This window comes from Hemitrygon akajei, chromosome 10 (genome assembly GCF_048418815.1).
Source record: "Hemitrygon akajei chromosome 10, sHemAka1.3, whole genome shotgun sequence".
Classification (NCBI taxonomy): domain Eukaryota; kingdom Metazoa; phylum Chordata; class Chondrichthyes; order Myliobatiformes; family Dasyatidae; genus Hemitrygon; species Hemitrygon akajei.
In genome coordinates, this window is record NC_133133.1 from 103,124,142 (window position 1) to 103,138,630 (window position 14,489).

Sequence of the window (14,489 nt, forward strand, 5' to 3'; positions counted from 1 at the left end):
TGATTGATATAAAGAATTATAAAAATCTTGGAAGGCTTTATTTATCTCTTTATGATCAATCGTCAAAGTACCATCTTGTTTGCGAATCTTAGTAATTTGTCGCTTATCCGAAACAATTTTCAATTGGTTAGCTAGTAGTTTACCAGACTTATCTCCATATGTATAGAATTGAGCTTTCGATTTAATTAACTGACTTTCAATCGAGGAGGTTAATAATAAACTATGCTCCATTTGAAGTTCCACCCTTTCTTTATAAAGTTCTTTACTAGGGGTCAATGAGTAGATCTTGTCAATTGCCTTAATTTTATCAACTAATGTTAATATTTTAGAATTAGTTCGTTTCCTAATTCCGGCAGAATATGAAATAATCTGTCCACGAATATATGCCTTAAAAGTATCCCACAAAATTCCACTAGAGATCTCTGCTGTAGAATTTATTGAGAAAAACAAATCAATTTGCTGTTTAATAAAGTTAACAAAGTCAGAGTCCTGCAGTAAAACAGGATTAAACCTCCAACCTTTAGTACTAATATATGAATCCGTCACCTTAATAGATAACTTCAAAGGTGCATGATCAGATATAGCAATAGAGTCATATGTGCAATCCATAACATCTATAAGTAAATGCTGATCAATGAAAAAGTAATCAATTCTTGAGTAATTATGATGCACATGGGAAAAGTATGAGAACTCTTTGTCATTAGGGTGTAGAAAACGCCAAATTTCACAAATAGCTGAATCAATCATAAAAGAATTAATAAGAGAAGCCGATTTGTTCGGAAAAGTTTGAGTGGGCTTGGATCTATCCATCAAAGGGTTTAGACAACAATTAAAATCCCCGCCCATTATCAATCTATATTGATTCAGATTAGGAAAGGATGTAAATAAGCATTTAAAAAATTCAGGACAGTCAGTATTTGGAGCATAAACATTAACTAAAACAACTTTTTGATTAAAAAGTAAACCAGTAATAAGCAAAAATCTACCTTGCGGATCTGAAATTGTTTCATGATGTATAAAAGCAGTTGATGAGTCTATAAAAATAGAAACACCTCTCACTTTGGCTTGCGAATTTGAGTGATACTGTTGGCCCTTCCAAAACCTAAACAACCGCTGACTATCCACCTTCCTTACATGAGTCTCTTGTACAAAAATAACATTAGCATTCATTCTATGGAATACTTTGAATACTTTTTTCCGTTTGATCGGATGATTTAAACCATTAGTATTCCAAGAAACAAAGTTAATAGTCTTATCCATATTGACAATATATATTACAGTTAACATATAGGTTTGAAAGAAAAGTGAACTCATGAACCCGGAAGAAGGAAGTAAGTTCAAAGGGAAACCGGAAGTCACAGCACTGCAGCCATTTTTGTAGTTTCATATAAGCCCATGAAATAAAACTAAGCAAAAAGCAAGCGAAAAAAAGAAAAAAAAGAAAAATCCCCCTCCCACCACCCTCAAAACCCCAGGAAAAAAGCCAAAAAGAGGCAAGCGAGCGATCTAATACTAAAATTACCCCCTTGTCTCAAGACAGCAACTCGAACGTAACAAAGTTAAAAAAAATACAAACAACCCACATTATAAAAAAGGGTTGATATAACAAAAGTTAAAATATAAAATTAGTGTTATAAATGTATATAAACAAAAGGGTTAAAAAAAAATTAAAACAATAAATGAAAGTTTAAAACTTTCAAACACATCAAAACAGTTATGACGCTGCAAACACTGGAGTCTGTCGGGAAGAAGAAACGCCATTTTATTTTTTCCCAATCTTAATATTCAAATGTTAAAAGTGTAAAAAAGAGCGTATATCGATTTAAAAAAAAACAAAAAAGAAGAAAAAAAAACCCTAATAGGTCATTTTCAACGCTAATAGATTAATAATATGAAAAAATATAAAGTCAGAATAAGCCCAGCAAAAAAAAAGAGCTTTAACCGTATGTAAGAAATACATGTAAACCGTATCAAAAAAAAAACCCAAACGTCAATCTATAACAGATCCAAATCTATAGGCTAAATTACATTGGTCAGCCCGATAAAATGTCATTGTTCCAGGAAACCTTGAGCATCCGCTGGCGATTTAAACAGCCGAATAGTTCCATCTTGGAGGGTGACTCTCAGGTGTGCTGGAAATAACAGCGCTTGCTTGTAGCCTTTCTGGTGAAAATTCGACATAACCGATCTAAAAGCCAGCCTAGCCCGTAATACCTCTGGGCTATAGTCCTCCAGAATGCGAAAATTGAAGTTTTGATAGGTTATCATGCCTTTTTTACGAGCCGCACGAATCAGACGTTCTTTTATATGAGGATAATGGATTCTGAGGATTACATGTCGTGGTTTCAGACTTGAATCTGCCTGAAATCGTGATACCCGATGTGACCGATCGATTATCGGGGGCTTATCCAGGACCTCTGCGCCCAGGACATCCACTAGAAATTTAGAGAAGAAAACGGTCAGATCACCACTTTCAAATTTTTCCGGGATCCCAATTAACCGAAGATTTTGTCTTCGAGAGCGATTTTCCAAATCAGTAATTTTAACTTTATAACGATCCATCTGTTGGAACGTTGAAGTTTGCTCTTCTTGTATTTTTTCGATTATACGATCCTTCTTACGAGCGGCTTCTTCAAGAACCAAAATGCTTGCTTGTTGTTTTTGTGATTCCAGTGAAAGGGTCAGGAACTTTTCTTCGAGTGATTTCAAACGTTCTTCATACTGTGAAAATCTTGCGAATAATTTTTTCTCCAGATCTTCAAATTTAGCTTCTATAAACTTCACAACTACTTCTAAAGTTATCGGTTCTTTCGACTGTTTCGGTTCTTTTGCTTTAGACATTTCAGCAAGTTGAGAATAATTCAAATAGTTTAAAAAGAAAAATTCTATATGTTTAGACCCCTTTAGAATAAGTTTAAGGGGTGTTTGTAGGTTAAAAAAACGTAAAAGGTTTGGAGCAAAGCCTAGATGCGGTTTACTCCATGAGCGCCATCTTGAGACTCTGCAAGGTTCAATTCAATCATCACAGCTTGCCCTTTAGAAATGTCAGATAAGTTTTGACAATTGCACACAGTGCAGCTTGAAAAAAACATCCATCTCTTAACTCTTTCTTAATATTACCAAAGTACTATCACATCAGTATTTAAATACAGATTATTATAAAGATACAAGATCTCAATTCAAGGGCACACTTATGTATAATTAGTTGGCTGCTAGTTGGCCTTTCTTCCCCTATTAACTACACTTATAGAGCCATAGGAAATTACAGAACAGAAATAGGCCCTTTGGCCCATCTAGACTGTGCTGAACCATTTAAACTTCCTACTCCCATTGACCTGCACCTTGACAATAGCCATCCATACACCTGTCCCATGAACCTATCCAAACTTCTCCTAAATGTTGAAATGCACCACTTGCGCTGGCAGTGCATTCCACACTCTCACAATCCCCTCATGTTCCCCTCAAACTTTTCACCTCTCACCCTTAACCCAAGACCTCCAGTTGAAGTCCCACCCAACCTCAGTGGAAAAAGCCGGCTTGCATTTACCCTATCTAAACACGTCATAATTTTGTTTACCTCTACAAATCTCCCCTTAATCTTCAATATTTCAAGAAATAAAGTCCGTCTTTAACTCATGTCCTCCAGTCCTGGCAACATTCTTGCAAAACTTCTACATGCCTTTCCAATGTTATTCCTGTAGATAGGAGACCAAAACTGCACACAATACTCCAAATTCAGCCTTACCAAAGTCTTATACTTCAACATAACATCTCATCTCCTGCACACAATACATTGATTTATGAAGGCCAATGTGCCAACAGCTTTCTTTACAACTCTACCAGTCACACCACTTTCGATGAATTATGGAAGTGTTTTTCCAAATCCCTTTGTTCTACTGCACTCAAGGTCTGTTGTTCACTGTGCAAAACCTATTTTGGTTGGTCCTACCGAACTGTAACACCTCACACTTGTCTGCATTAAATTCCATCTGCTATTTTTCAGCCTATTTTTCTAGCTAGTCCAGATTCTGCAAGCTCTGATAATCTTCCTCACAGACCACTTCACTCCCAATCTTGGTGTCATCCGTAGGCCCTGGGGATTTATCCACCTTGATTTATCTTAAGACAGCAAACACATCCTCCTCTGTGATCTGTATCGGGTTCATGACTCCGCTGTTACTTTGCATCATTTCTATAGATTCTGTGTCCATCACCTGAGTAAATAGAGATGTAAAAAGTCCATTTAAGATCTTCCCATCTTTTTTGACTCCATGCATAGATTTACCATTCTACCATTAACATTTAGAGGTTATTGAAATGGACTTTTTATAATAATTATAATAAAGGTCTTTGCATTTTTCATTTCAACAGCTGGCTGCAAAATGGTTCAAATTTAAGATAATTTAAATATAAGAAGCAGGCTGAAGGAAATTCAATTTGGTTTCAGGGACTCCATTTTATCTGCTAACATAAAGATCAATGTTTCTTGCTTTTTAATACTGACAGGAACCAAACAGCAAGATGAAAGACACTATTTTGACATTTCACCACAAAAGAAGAGTGTCAGACCAACTGCCTTTGTGAAGGAGAATCTCTGTAAAAACACTTTTGACCTCACAATACAGACAAGACAAAACTATATCCACTAATACACTGATTTATACAATGCAACCCAATTTTTTTTTATTTTTAATATTGCTGATATCGGAGTAATACCATCTACACTAGATTTCCGCTTTTTTTTAAGCTCAACTGAGAGTTAAGTTGCTTAAACAAATCACTTTTAAATTTAAAGCTAAAGCTCTACTGGTCTCAGGTGCACAGTGGAGAAAATCCTGATTGGCATTCATTGACAGTGCAGTAGATATTCCCAACTACATGTTATTGATGACCACTTGCTCTGCACTGAACTTAAATTCAATCCTGCAAGTGAGAACTTCACCAGTATTGTCCTAAATTGTCAATGCTCATCTGTAGCCTAGAGTTCAATAAGGAAAGATGCAGTGTCAGGGGGAGAGGTTATGAACTCTGCATAGGTGGGACAGAATGACCTGCTGAGATAGGGATAAAATGAAATCTGAGAAATTGATATTGGAGGGAGAGAGTGAATTTGAAAATTGGTGGGAAAAGGAGATATCAAGGTATCTTTTAAGGATAGCACACACAGTATATTCAGCTTTAGACAAATGAAAGAGGGAGAAAAGCATCCAAGAAAACACTGTTCAAGTTATTGTCAAGTTACTAAACTAAAAAGAAATTATTTAAACAAAAAAGCTGAAAAAAATTAAGTCCAATCAAACATTTCCTCAGAGATGACCATTCGTGGGACAGACGAGCAGAAGCAACACTGTGGACAAATTTTCTGTTGGGATCCTTAGCTTGAAATCAGCCCATTAAAAGAGAAACAGCCACACAAGTAGCTGTCAATTAGCCTTAAAGTTATATCTTGGCAGTTTGCTGCTAGTAGGAATATTTTCTCGTCCACCCCCCCCCCCCCCCATCTCATCCCTCACATTGAACTGGAATAACTATGCAATGAAGCATAACCTTCATGCTGTTTGCAATGCAGCCACTATGCCACTGCAGTTAATTTGTGCTGCCCACCCAATGTGATCAGTTTATTATGGTAATAATGAATATTAAAAGACAGAAATGAAGCAATCATTTAATTTACATTTCAGTTTATGTTCAGTCTCAAACACTTTCAACTCTCCACTTTGTCAACTCAGTTTTGCTGTATGTTCATTTAAATGAGCCATTATACATACTGCCCAACAGTCCATTAAACTAGTATCAAAATCAGGTTTAATATCACTGGCATATGTTATGAATTTGTTTTGTGGCAGCAATACATAATATAAATTATAAATTACAATTTAAGTATATATAAAAAAGAAAATTAAATTAAATAGTGCAAAAGAGAGGAAAAATACTGAGGTAGTGTTCATGGGTTCATTGTCCATTAAGAAATCTGATGGTGGAAGGGAAGAAACTGCTCCTAGAACATTATAGTGCATCTTCGCGCTCCTGTACATCCTCCTTGATGGTAGCAATGAGAAGAGAGCATGTTTCCTTTCTTTTGTTGGAGGCATTCTTATAGTCTAACAGTTCTTAGCATATCACTGTTCATTTTCAAAAAGCTTCCGTCAAAAGCAATGTAGACTGACAAGTGAGTCTTTCTTCCTACTACTGAACTTAAAACACAGAAATAATTGATGCTGGTTCAACTCTGTGGTATAAATACAGACCAGAATTCAATATATTGGACCTTTTGATTTCCTTGTTCTTGTTTAGTTCAGATCATGGGGAGAAGCTTCTACAGTAAAATCATAGAAAGCAAATTTCAAAGTTTAAAGTTCAAACAACTCGTTCAACTTTACTAAAAACTGGTTTTATTCCAAGAAAAACAACAGTCATCTAATTTTTAAGTAATATCACATTTATTAAAAGGCTGTGCATACTAACCACTCTGCTAATGTGGCATGTGCCCTTTGGCCATGATTTTGCTGGCACAAAAATCAGTCTCCAAAATAGCCTGCATATCTACAGTCTCATGTGCTCCTGAGACTTGGACTACCTGAGGCATGCATCTTAAAGCAATAGAAAAGTACCAGCAATGCCAGTTCGCCAATGTGCATCGTTCCCCAGGCCAGCATTCAGATCCTGGTTCTCAGTTGGCTAGATCAGGCTAACCATAGGATGCCCTTTCTTACACTAGACTTCTAAAGCACATAGGAGGCAGTTTATTAGCAGACTGTGCAACATTCCCATTGACTCCAGGGAATCTAAGGGCCTACGTCTTATGTAGAGAAGAAGCATTCTGAATGGCAATGAGTACCTTGTGCCCATGATTTGGGAATGTATAAACTACTCACCTAACAGTTCCATCAGGCACATCCTGTCCCATCCAGAAAACATCCTGTGAATCACACTCTTGCCTCACTAGTCACCACAGAACCCACAAAACTAAAGTAGCAGCAAGCCACCCCATATACTGAAAGACTAATGGTTGTAAATTTGACACCTTTTTGTATTTTTGATAATACCATTCAAGTTTAAACACCGTGACTACTATTTTCATGAAAATTAATAGAAATTGGAATCCAAAATGCGAAACTAATTGGTCCAAGAAAGGAGTCAGGCACATCTTGCTAAGAGTAAACGTAATAGCTGTGCAATGTGTTGGTTTATGTTTAAAAGATTCTCTATTAAAATAGAAGACATACTTATATTTTATAATTGATTCCTTACATTTTTATGAAAGTATGGCAAATGTTGAAATAAGAATCAGGACATAAGAATTAATTGCACAGAAAAAAAATTAGCTTTCAAGTAACTATGCCAAATTGAAAGAAGTCTGGTCAGGCTATATCTGTGGAGGGAAATGGACAGTCAACATTTCAGGTTGATCCCTTTCATTACTGAATAGAGTATTGTTCATCTAATAATAACACAACTCTTCAGTGAAAGACACTTCTCAATTTACTTTCCTCAAATTATGATTTTAGAAAATAACTCCAAAAGGCTGTTGACAAAATTTAACAATATTGACATTAAGCATAACCCTGGTTTAGTGCTGGTACTTTTATACTTCAGTTTTTCTGCTGTATAGCCAAGGAAGGAAACTTTCAAAATACACCACAGCACACCATTCTTCTAAAAGATCATCTAATAATAATTAACATGATTTTAGAAAATTTAAATGAAATTATTCTGGAAGCATGGATCCTTCGTATTCTTCATTTACAGAACAGGAAAAGCACTGAAGATAATTCAACACGTGATCATACAAGCATATGCCTCTGTTGGTCTAATTCTAAATTTCTAACTGATAGTAATTCAAAACTTACTGTAGACCTTAGATGAGGTGGCTTATCAATTGCTTTCACTAGCCTTGGACCATCATCCTTTTCTCCCAATGATTTTGTAAGTGTGTCCCCTTGCAAAGCTAATTCCTTGAAAAAAACATTGAAGTTCTCATTACAAATTGGTTATAAATACTCAGCAGTCAGATATTTTCTGCTGCAGGCCTATGATTTATCAACTTCATTAAACAACTTCTAAACTTGCCAACCATCTCGTTTGCTGGCCTAGAAAAATCATTAGATATTACTAAGAATTCTTATTTTTTTCCCCCTAACATATAATTCTGACCCAAACTTCAACTCAGTGCATTATTAACAATTAGTCAACTTAAACAAGTTATTCTTATTATTACAATATTAATTTACAGAAACAGTCAATGAACTGTAAGGAAACTAGGTCAAATATGTTCTTGTAAACCATTTCCTAAGTGTTCAATGCGGTGACATCCCTCATTAAGGATGAAAGCTATTACTTTTCTCTCATTTCTACCCATTTTCATCAAGTTAAAGTCATTGAAAAAGTTCTTATACAGTGAATTCTGATTAATTGGGCCATCAGGTAATCGGGCCAGCCGCTCATTTGGGACAACTCTTAAAGAACAAAAACTAATCGAGGAAATAGCCAGAATTCCTTTATGTTCATTTGGAATATTATGTTGCTTCATTAGGGCAGGAGACTGAAGTTGAATCATCTGTACTTGTGTAGTCATTAGATGCTACAAAATGTTTAGAGCGAGCAGTTTTTATATAGAGTTAGCTGTGTGTGTTTGTGTTCAAAAAGCAGTGACTTTGTCACTAGTAGTTGGTAAGAAATAAGCATTAAGACAATTTGGAACTGTTTTGCTCACTGCAGTTCAAGCACTGAGACTTGTAGATACCAGAAATGGCCAGGAGAGAAAATGAAATGATTTCACTACTTCAACAAGTTAGGGACTACAAAGAATTTGAATGTTACAATGAAAATGAAGATTTGGAGGATGGAATCGTCGAGAGAATTGTACAAAACCAGTCCATTATCTGCACTAGGTATCTGTGCTGGTTTTGTTCATTTACAAAGAATGTAACATGGATAAATTCCTCTGTTGACAAATATTGGGAACTAATAAAGATTTTTAGCACTGCAGTAGTATTGGTAGTGCTCTAATTTCTTCTGTATTTCATTTAAGTAAGTAATTTGTTATTCAGTCAAAAAGTAGTTCGCTATTTTTTTAATCTTTTGAACAATTTCCATGAAACTTTTGATATTTGGGGCAGCTGGACCAAATTGGACCAAAACGTACTGGGGACCCAATTAACTAGAATCGACTGTATTTATTTACTAAAATGAGGCCACCATTCAACCCATTCAAGACTATGCCAACTTGCAAAACAATCCCATTCTAAAAACTAAGATGCTATGATAAAGATTGCTCACATTTTCAACCACTGAATGCTAATGCCCTTTATGCACAAGGGAGTCATTTACATGACAACCTCCAAAAGAGTGATCCAATTAACCCTGCCTTTTGCTCTATCTCAAAAGCTTTGAAAAAATTTGTATGTTCAACTATTAATCTATTCGATCATAAAACATAGGAGCAAAATCAGACTATTGTGTCTGCTTCATTATTCCATCATGACTGAATTATTCTCAGCCCCATTCTCCTGCCTTCTCCTCATAACCTTTGACACCCTTACTATTCAAAAACCTACTTTAAATATACCCAATCACTTGGCCTCCACAGCAGTCTGTGGTAATGAATTCCACAGATTCACAATGTTCTGGCTAAGAAAATTCCTACTCATCTCTTTTCTAAAGGGATGCCTTTCTGTTCTGAGACTGTCCCATGATTGGGAATATCCATTCTATGTCCATTCTACCGAGGCCTTTCAAAATTCAGGAAGATTCAATTAGATCCCCCCTCCCCCCCCCCATTCTTCTGAATTCCAGGCCCAGAGCCAAACACTCCTTGTATATTAATTCTTTCATTCCCAGAATTATTGTCCTAAGCTTCCTTTGGGCCCTCTCTAATGCCAACACATTCTTTCTTGGCCCAAAACTGCTCTCCAATGATAGCACATCCTTTCTGGGCCCAAAACATCTTACAGTACTTTAAATATAGTCTGACCAATCCCTGACAAAGCCTAGCATTACATCTTAGTTCTCTCAAAATGAGTGCTAATATTGCATTTGCCTTCTTTAATACAGAATCAACCTGCAAGTTAATCTTTAGGGATTCCTGCATGCAGCCTCCCAAGTCCCTTTTCACCTCTCATTTCTGAATTCACTCCCTATTCATAAAATAGGCTATACCTTTATTATTTCCACTAAAGTGCATGATCATATACTTCCCTGCACTGTTTTCCAACTACCATTTCTTTGACAATCTCCTAATCTACCTGTCCTTTGCACACTCCCTGCTTCCTCAACACTACCTGCCCCTCCATCTACTTTTGTTTCATCCATAAACTTGGTCGCAAAGCCATCAATTCCATCATCCAGGTCATTAACATAACAAGAAAGGTAGCAGACATAACATCAACCTCTGTGAAATACTAGTCACCAGCAGCCAACCAGAAAATGCCCTTTTCATTCCCACTATTTGCCTTCTGCCAGACAGCTAATATTCTATCTAAGTTAATATCTTTCCTGTAATACCATGAGCTCTTATCTTGTTTAGCAGCCTTATGTGTGGCACCTTGTTGAAGGCCTTCTGAAAATCCAAGTAACAACATTACCTGTTAAATATTACTGTTGATTTTGCTTCTTTCGCTCCTTCTGACATTGCATTCAAGTTCACATCAATCATTGTGTTAAATAAAATATTCTTCTCTTCAGCTTTGGCTGTATCTTCTGGTTATCAAATTGTTTTATTGTTGACAATTTCTCATTTACTCTCAAATCTATCACAATTTTAATAACAGCTACTAATGGTATATCTACACCTATTTTGATGTGATAATTTGAACAATCTGCTACTGGTGTTGATGAACAAACTGCGAACATAGGCAGGAAGGATATATGTGAGATGGTTGTTTCCAAAATGCAATTATTATACAAATTAATTCTATAATTTCACCTTTTCACAATGCAATACAAGTTCTTCATTCTTACCTTGTTTATTTTTCCAAGTTCAGTTAAAGCCTGCTTGTTTCCTGGTTCCAGCCTTAGCACCATTTCAAAGTCTAATAAAATAATTAAAATGCAATTAAAAACTGCTTAAGTGATCAATCGCAAATGAAGCAATTGTGCTACAGAAGTGAATGTAACAACCATCTCCGAGAGAGAGAGGATCAAAAACCTGGGTGTCACCAAATATCAAAAACTCAATGGATCAGGTCAGAAGCTAGACTCATGTCGCACACCAACTATTTTCCACTACTGACAAGGCACTAATCAGAGGTACTTTCCACTTAACTCATCCAGAGCAACAACAAGTTTCAGCATCTTCTGGAACATACAGATGCAAGAAAAAGTTTGTGAACCCTTTGAAATCACCTGATTTTCTCCATTAATTACTCATAAAATATGGTCTGATCTTGTACATCACAATAATAGACAAACACAATCTGACTAAACTAATAACACACAAACAATTGTACTTCTTCACATCAATACTGATTACACCATATAAATAGTCAGTCTAGGTTCAAATAAGTACATGAACCTCTGGGGTAATGCCTTCTGCAAAACCTAATTGGAGTCAAACAATGACATGAGATTGGTGATACAGGTTTTGGAGGTGCCCAGCTCTACAAAAGAGACACACAAAATCAGGTTACTGACAAGAGGCTGTTCTTCTCAAGAAAGATCCGTTTTTGGGCACCATGTTTTGTTCAAAGCAACTTTCAGAGGACCTTGAAGATGAATTGTAGACATGCACGACGTTGGAAAAGGCTGCAAAGGCATTTCTGAAAGCCCAAGGGTTCATCAGTCCAGAATAAGAGAACTTGTCTACAAATAGAGGAAATTCAGTACTGTTGCTATTCTCCATAGGGGTGGGCATCCTGCAAAGATCAGGCCAAGAGTCCAATGTGCAATGCTAAAGGAGGTGAAAAAGAACTCAAGGGTAACAGCAAAAGACCCACAGGAATTTCCATAACTTGCTATAAGTCTCTGTTCATGTGTCCATTATAAGAAAAATGAATGGTGTTCATGGAAGGACACCACCGAGGAAACCACTGCTCTCCAAAGACAAACATTATAGCACACCTCAAGTTTGCAAAAGACCCCTTGGATGTTTCACAATGCTTCTGGGACAGATGAGACAAAAGTTGAACTTTTAACAGAAATGCACACCGCTGATTGGAGAATGGAGTTCAACCCGGAGAAGTGTGAGGTGGTACACTTTGGAAGGACAAACTCCAAGGCAGAGTACAAAGTAAATGGCAGGATACTTGGTAGTGTGGAGGAGCAGAGGGATCTGGGGGTGCATGTCCACAGATCCCTGAAAGTTGCCTCACAGGTAGAGAGGGTAGTTAAGAAAGCTTATGGGGTGTTAGCTTTCATAAGTTGAGGGATAGAGTTTAAGAGACGCGATGTAATGATGCAGCTCTATAAAACTCTAGTTAGGCCACACTTGGAATATTGTGTCCAGTTCTGGTCGCCTTAGTACAGGAAAGATGTGGAAGCATTGGAAAGGGTACAGAGATTTACCAGGATGCTGCCTGATTTAGAGAGTATGGATTAGGATCAGAGATTAAGGGAGCTAGGGCTTTACTCTTTGGAGAGGAGGAGGATGAGAGGAGATATGATAGAGGTGTACAAGATATTAAGAGGAATAGACAGAGTGGACAGCCAGCGTTTCTTCCCCAGGGCACCACTGCTCAGTGCAAGAGGACATGGCTTTAAGGTAAAGTGTGGGAAATTCAAGGGGGATATTAGAGGAAAGTTTTTCACTCAGAGAGTGGTTGGTGCGTGGAATGCACTGCCTGAGCCAGTGGTGGAGGCAGATACACTAGTGAAGCTTAAGAGACTACTAGACAGGTATCTGGAGAAATTTAAGGTGAGGGGGTTATATAGGAGGCAGGGTCTAAGGGTCGGCACAACATTGTGGGCCGAAGGGCCTGTAATGTGCTGTACTGTTCTATGTTCTATGAAAAAGGGCAATGCACACTAACACCAAAACCTTATCCCAAATATGAAGCATGGTGGAAGAAACATCATGGTTTGGGGCTGCTTTGATTCCTCAGGGCCTGGACAGCTTGCAATCCAATAGTTTCAATTTATATCAAAACATTTTACAGGAGAATATCAGGGTAGAGGTCAGAATACTTGAAGTATTGTACAATTTGGATGATACAATAAGACAATGATCCCAAAAAATAAACCAACAACAGAATTAAAAGAAAATACGTCTTTTGGAAAGCCCAGGTCAGAGACCAGACCTTAACCTTTTTGAGATGCTGTGGCATGACCTAAAGAAGGCCACTCATGCAAGGTATCCCATAAATATTGATGAACTGAAACATTTTTAGAACCATAGAACATTACAGCACAGAAACAGGCTTTTTGGCCCTTCTTGGCTGTGCCGAACCATTTTTCTGCCTAGTCCCACTGACCTGCACCATATCCCTCCAAACCACTCTCATCCATATACCTGTCCAAGTGTTTCTTAAATGTCAAGAGTGAGCCCGCATTCACAACTTCATCTGGCAGCTCATTCCACACTCCCACCACTCTCTGCATGAAGAGAGTTCCCTTTAATGTTCCCTTTAAACTTTTCCCCCTTCACCCTTAACCCATGACCTCTGGTTTTTTTCTCTCCTGGCCTCAGTGGAAAAAGCCTGCTTGCATTCACTCCATCTATACCCATCATAATTTTATAACACCTCTATCAATTCACCCCTCATTCTCCTATGCTCCAGGGAATAAAGTCCTAACCTATTCAACCTTTCTCTGCAACTCAATTTCTCTTAAGTCCAGGCAACATCCTTGTAAACCTTCTCTGCACTCTTTCAACCTTATTAATATCCTTCCTGTAATTAGGTGACCAAAACTGCACACAATACTCCAAATTCAGTCTCACCAATGTCTTCTACAACCTCACCATTACATTCCAACTCTTATACTCAATACTTTCATTTATAAAGGCCAATGTACCAAAAGCTCTCTTTATGACCCTATCTACTTGTGATGCCACTTTTAGGGAATGGTGTATCTGTACCCACAGATCCCTGTGTTCTACTGCACTCCTCAGTGTCCTACCATTTACCTTGTATGTTCTACCTTGGTTTGACCTTCCGAAGTGCAATACCTCACACTTGTCCGCATTAAACTCGATCTGCCATTTTTCAGCCCATTCCTCCAACAGGTCCAAATCCCTTTGCAAGCTTTGAAAACCTTCCTCACTGTTCACAACACCTCCAATCTTTGTATCATCAGCAAATTTGCTGATCCAATTTGCCACATTATCATCCAGATCACTGATATAGATGACAAATAGCAATGGACCCAGCACTGATCCCTGTGGCACACCAATAGCCACAGGCCTCCACTCAGAGAAGCAATCCTCCACTACCACTCTCTGGCTTCTTCCATTGAGCCAATGTCTAATCCAATTTACTATCTCTCCATGTATACCTAGCGACTGAATCTTCCTAACTAACCTCCCATGCGGGACCTTGTCAAAGGCCTTACTGAAG

General features: G+C 37.5%; 1 protein-coding gene across 2 annotated transcripts in view; it reads right to left on the minus strand.

The window, feature by feature from the left end:
• Positions 1-14,489, minus strand: part of rpap3 (RNA polymerase II associated protein 3) — a 74,610-nt gene that overhangs the window by 25,152 nt on the left and 34,969 nt on the right. For both annotated transcript variants that reach the window (XM_073058720.1, XM_073058719.1), the window contains exons 10-11: positions 10,960-11,030; positions 7,851-7,955 (exon numbers count right to left, since the gene is read on the minus strand). In XM_073058720.1, the coding sequence (XP_072914821.1) occupies positions 7,851-7,955; positions 10,960-11,030 (176 nt within the window). The remainder of the gene's footprint in view (positions 1-7,850; positions 7,956-10,959; positions 11,031-14,489) is intronic.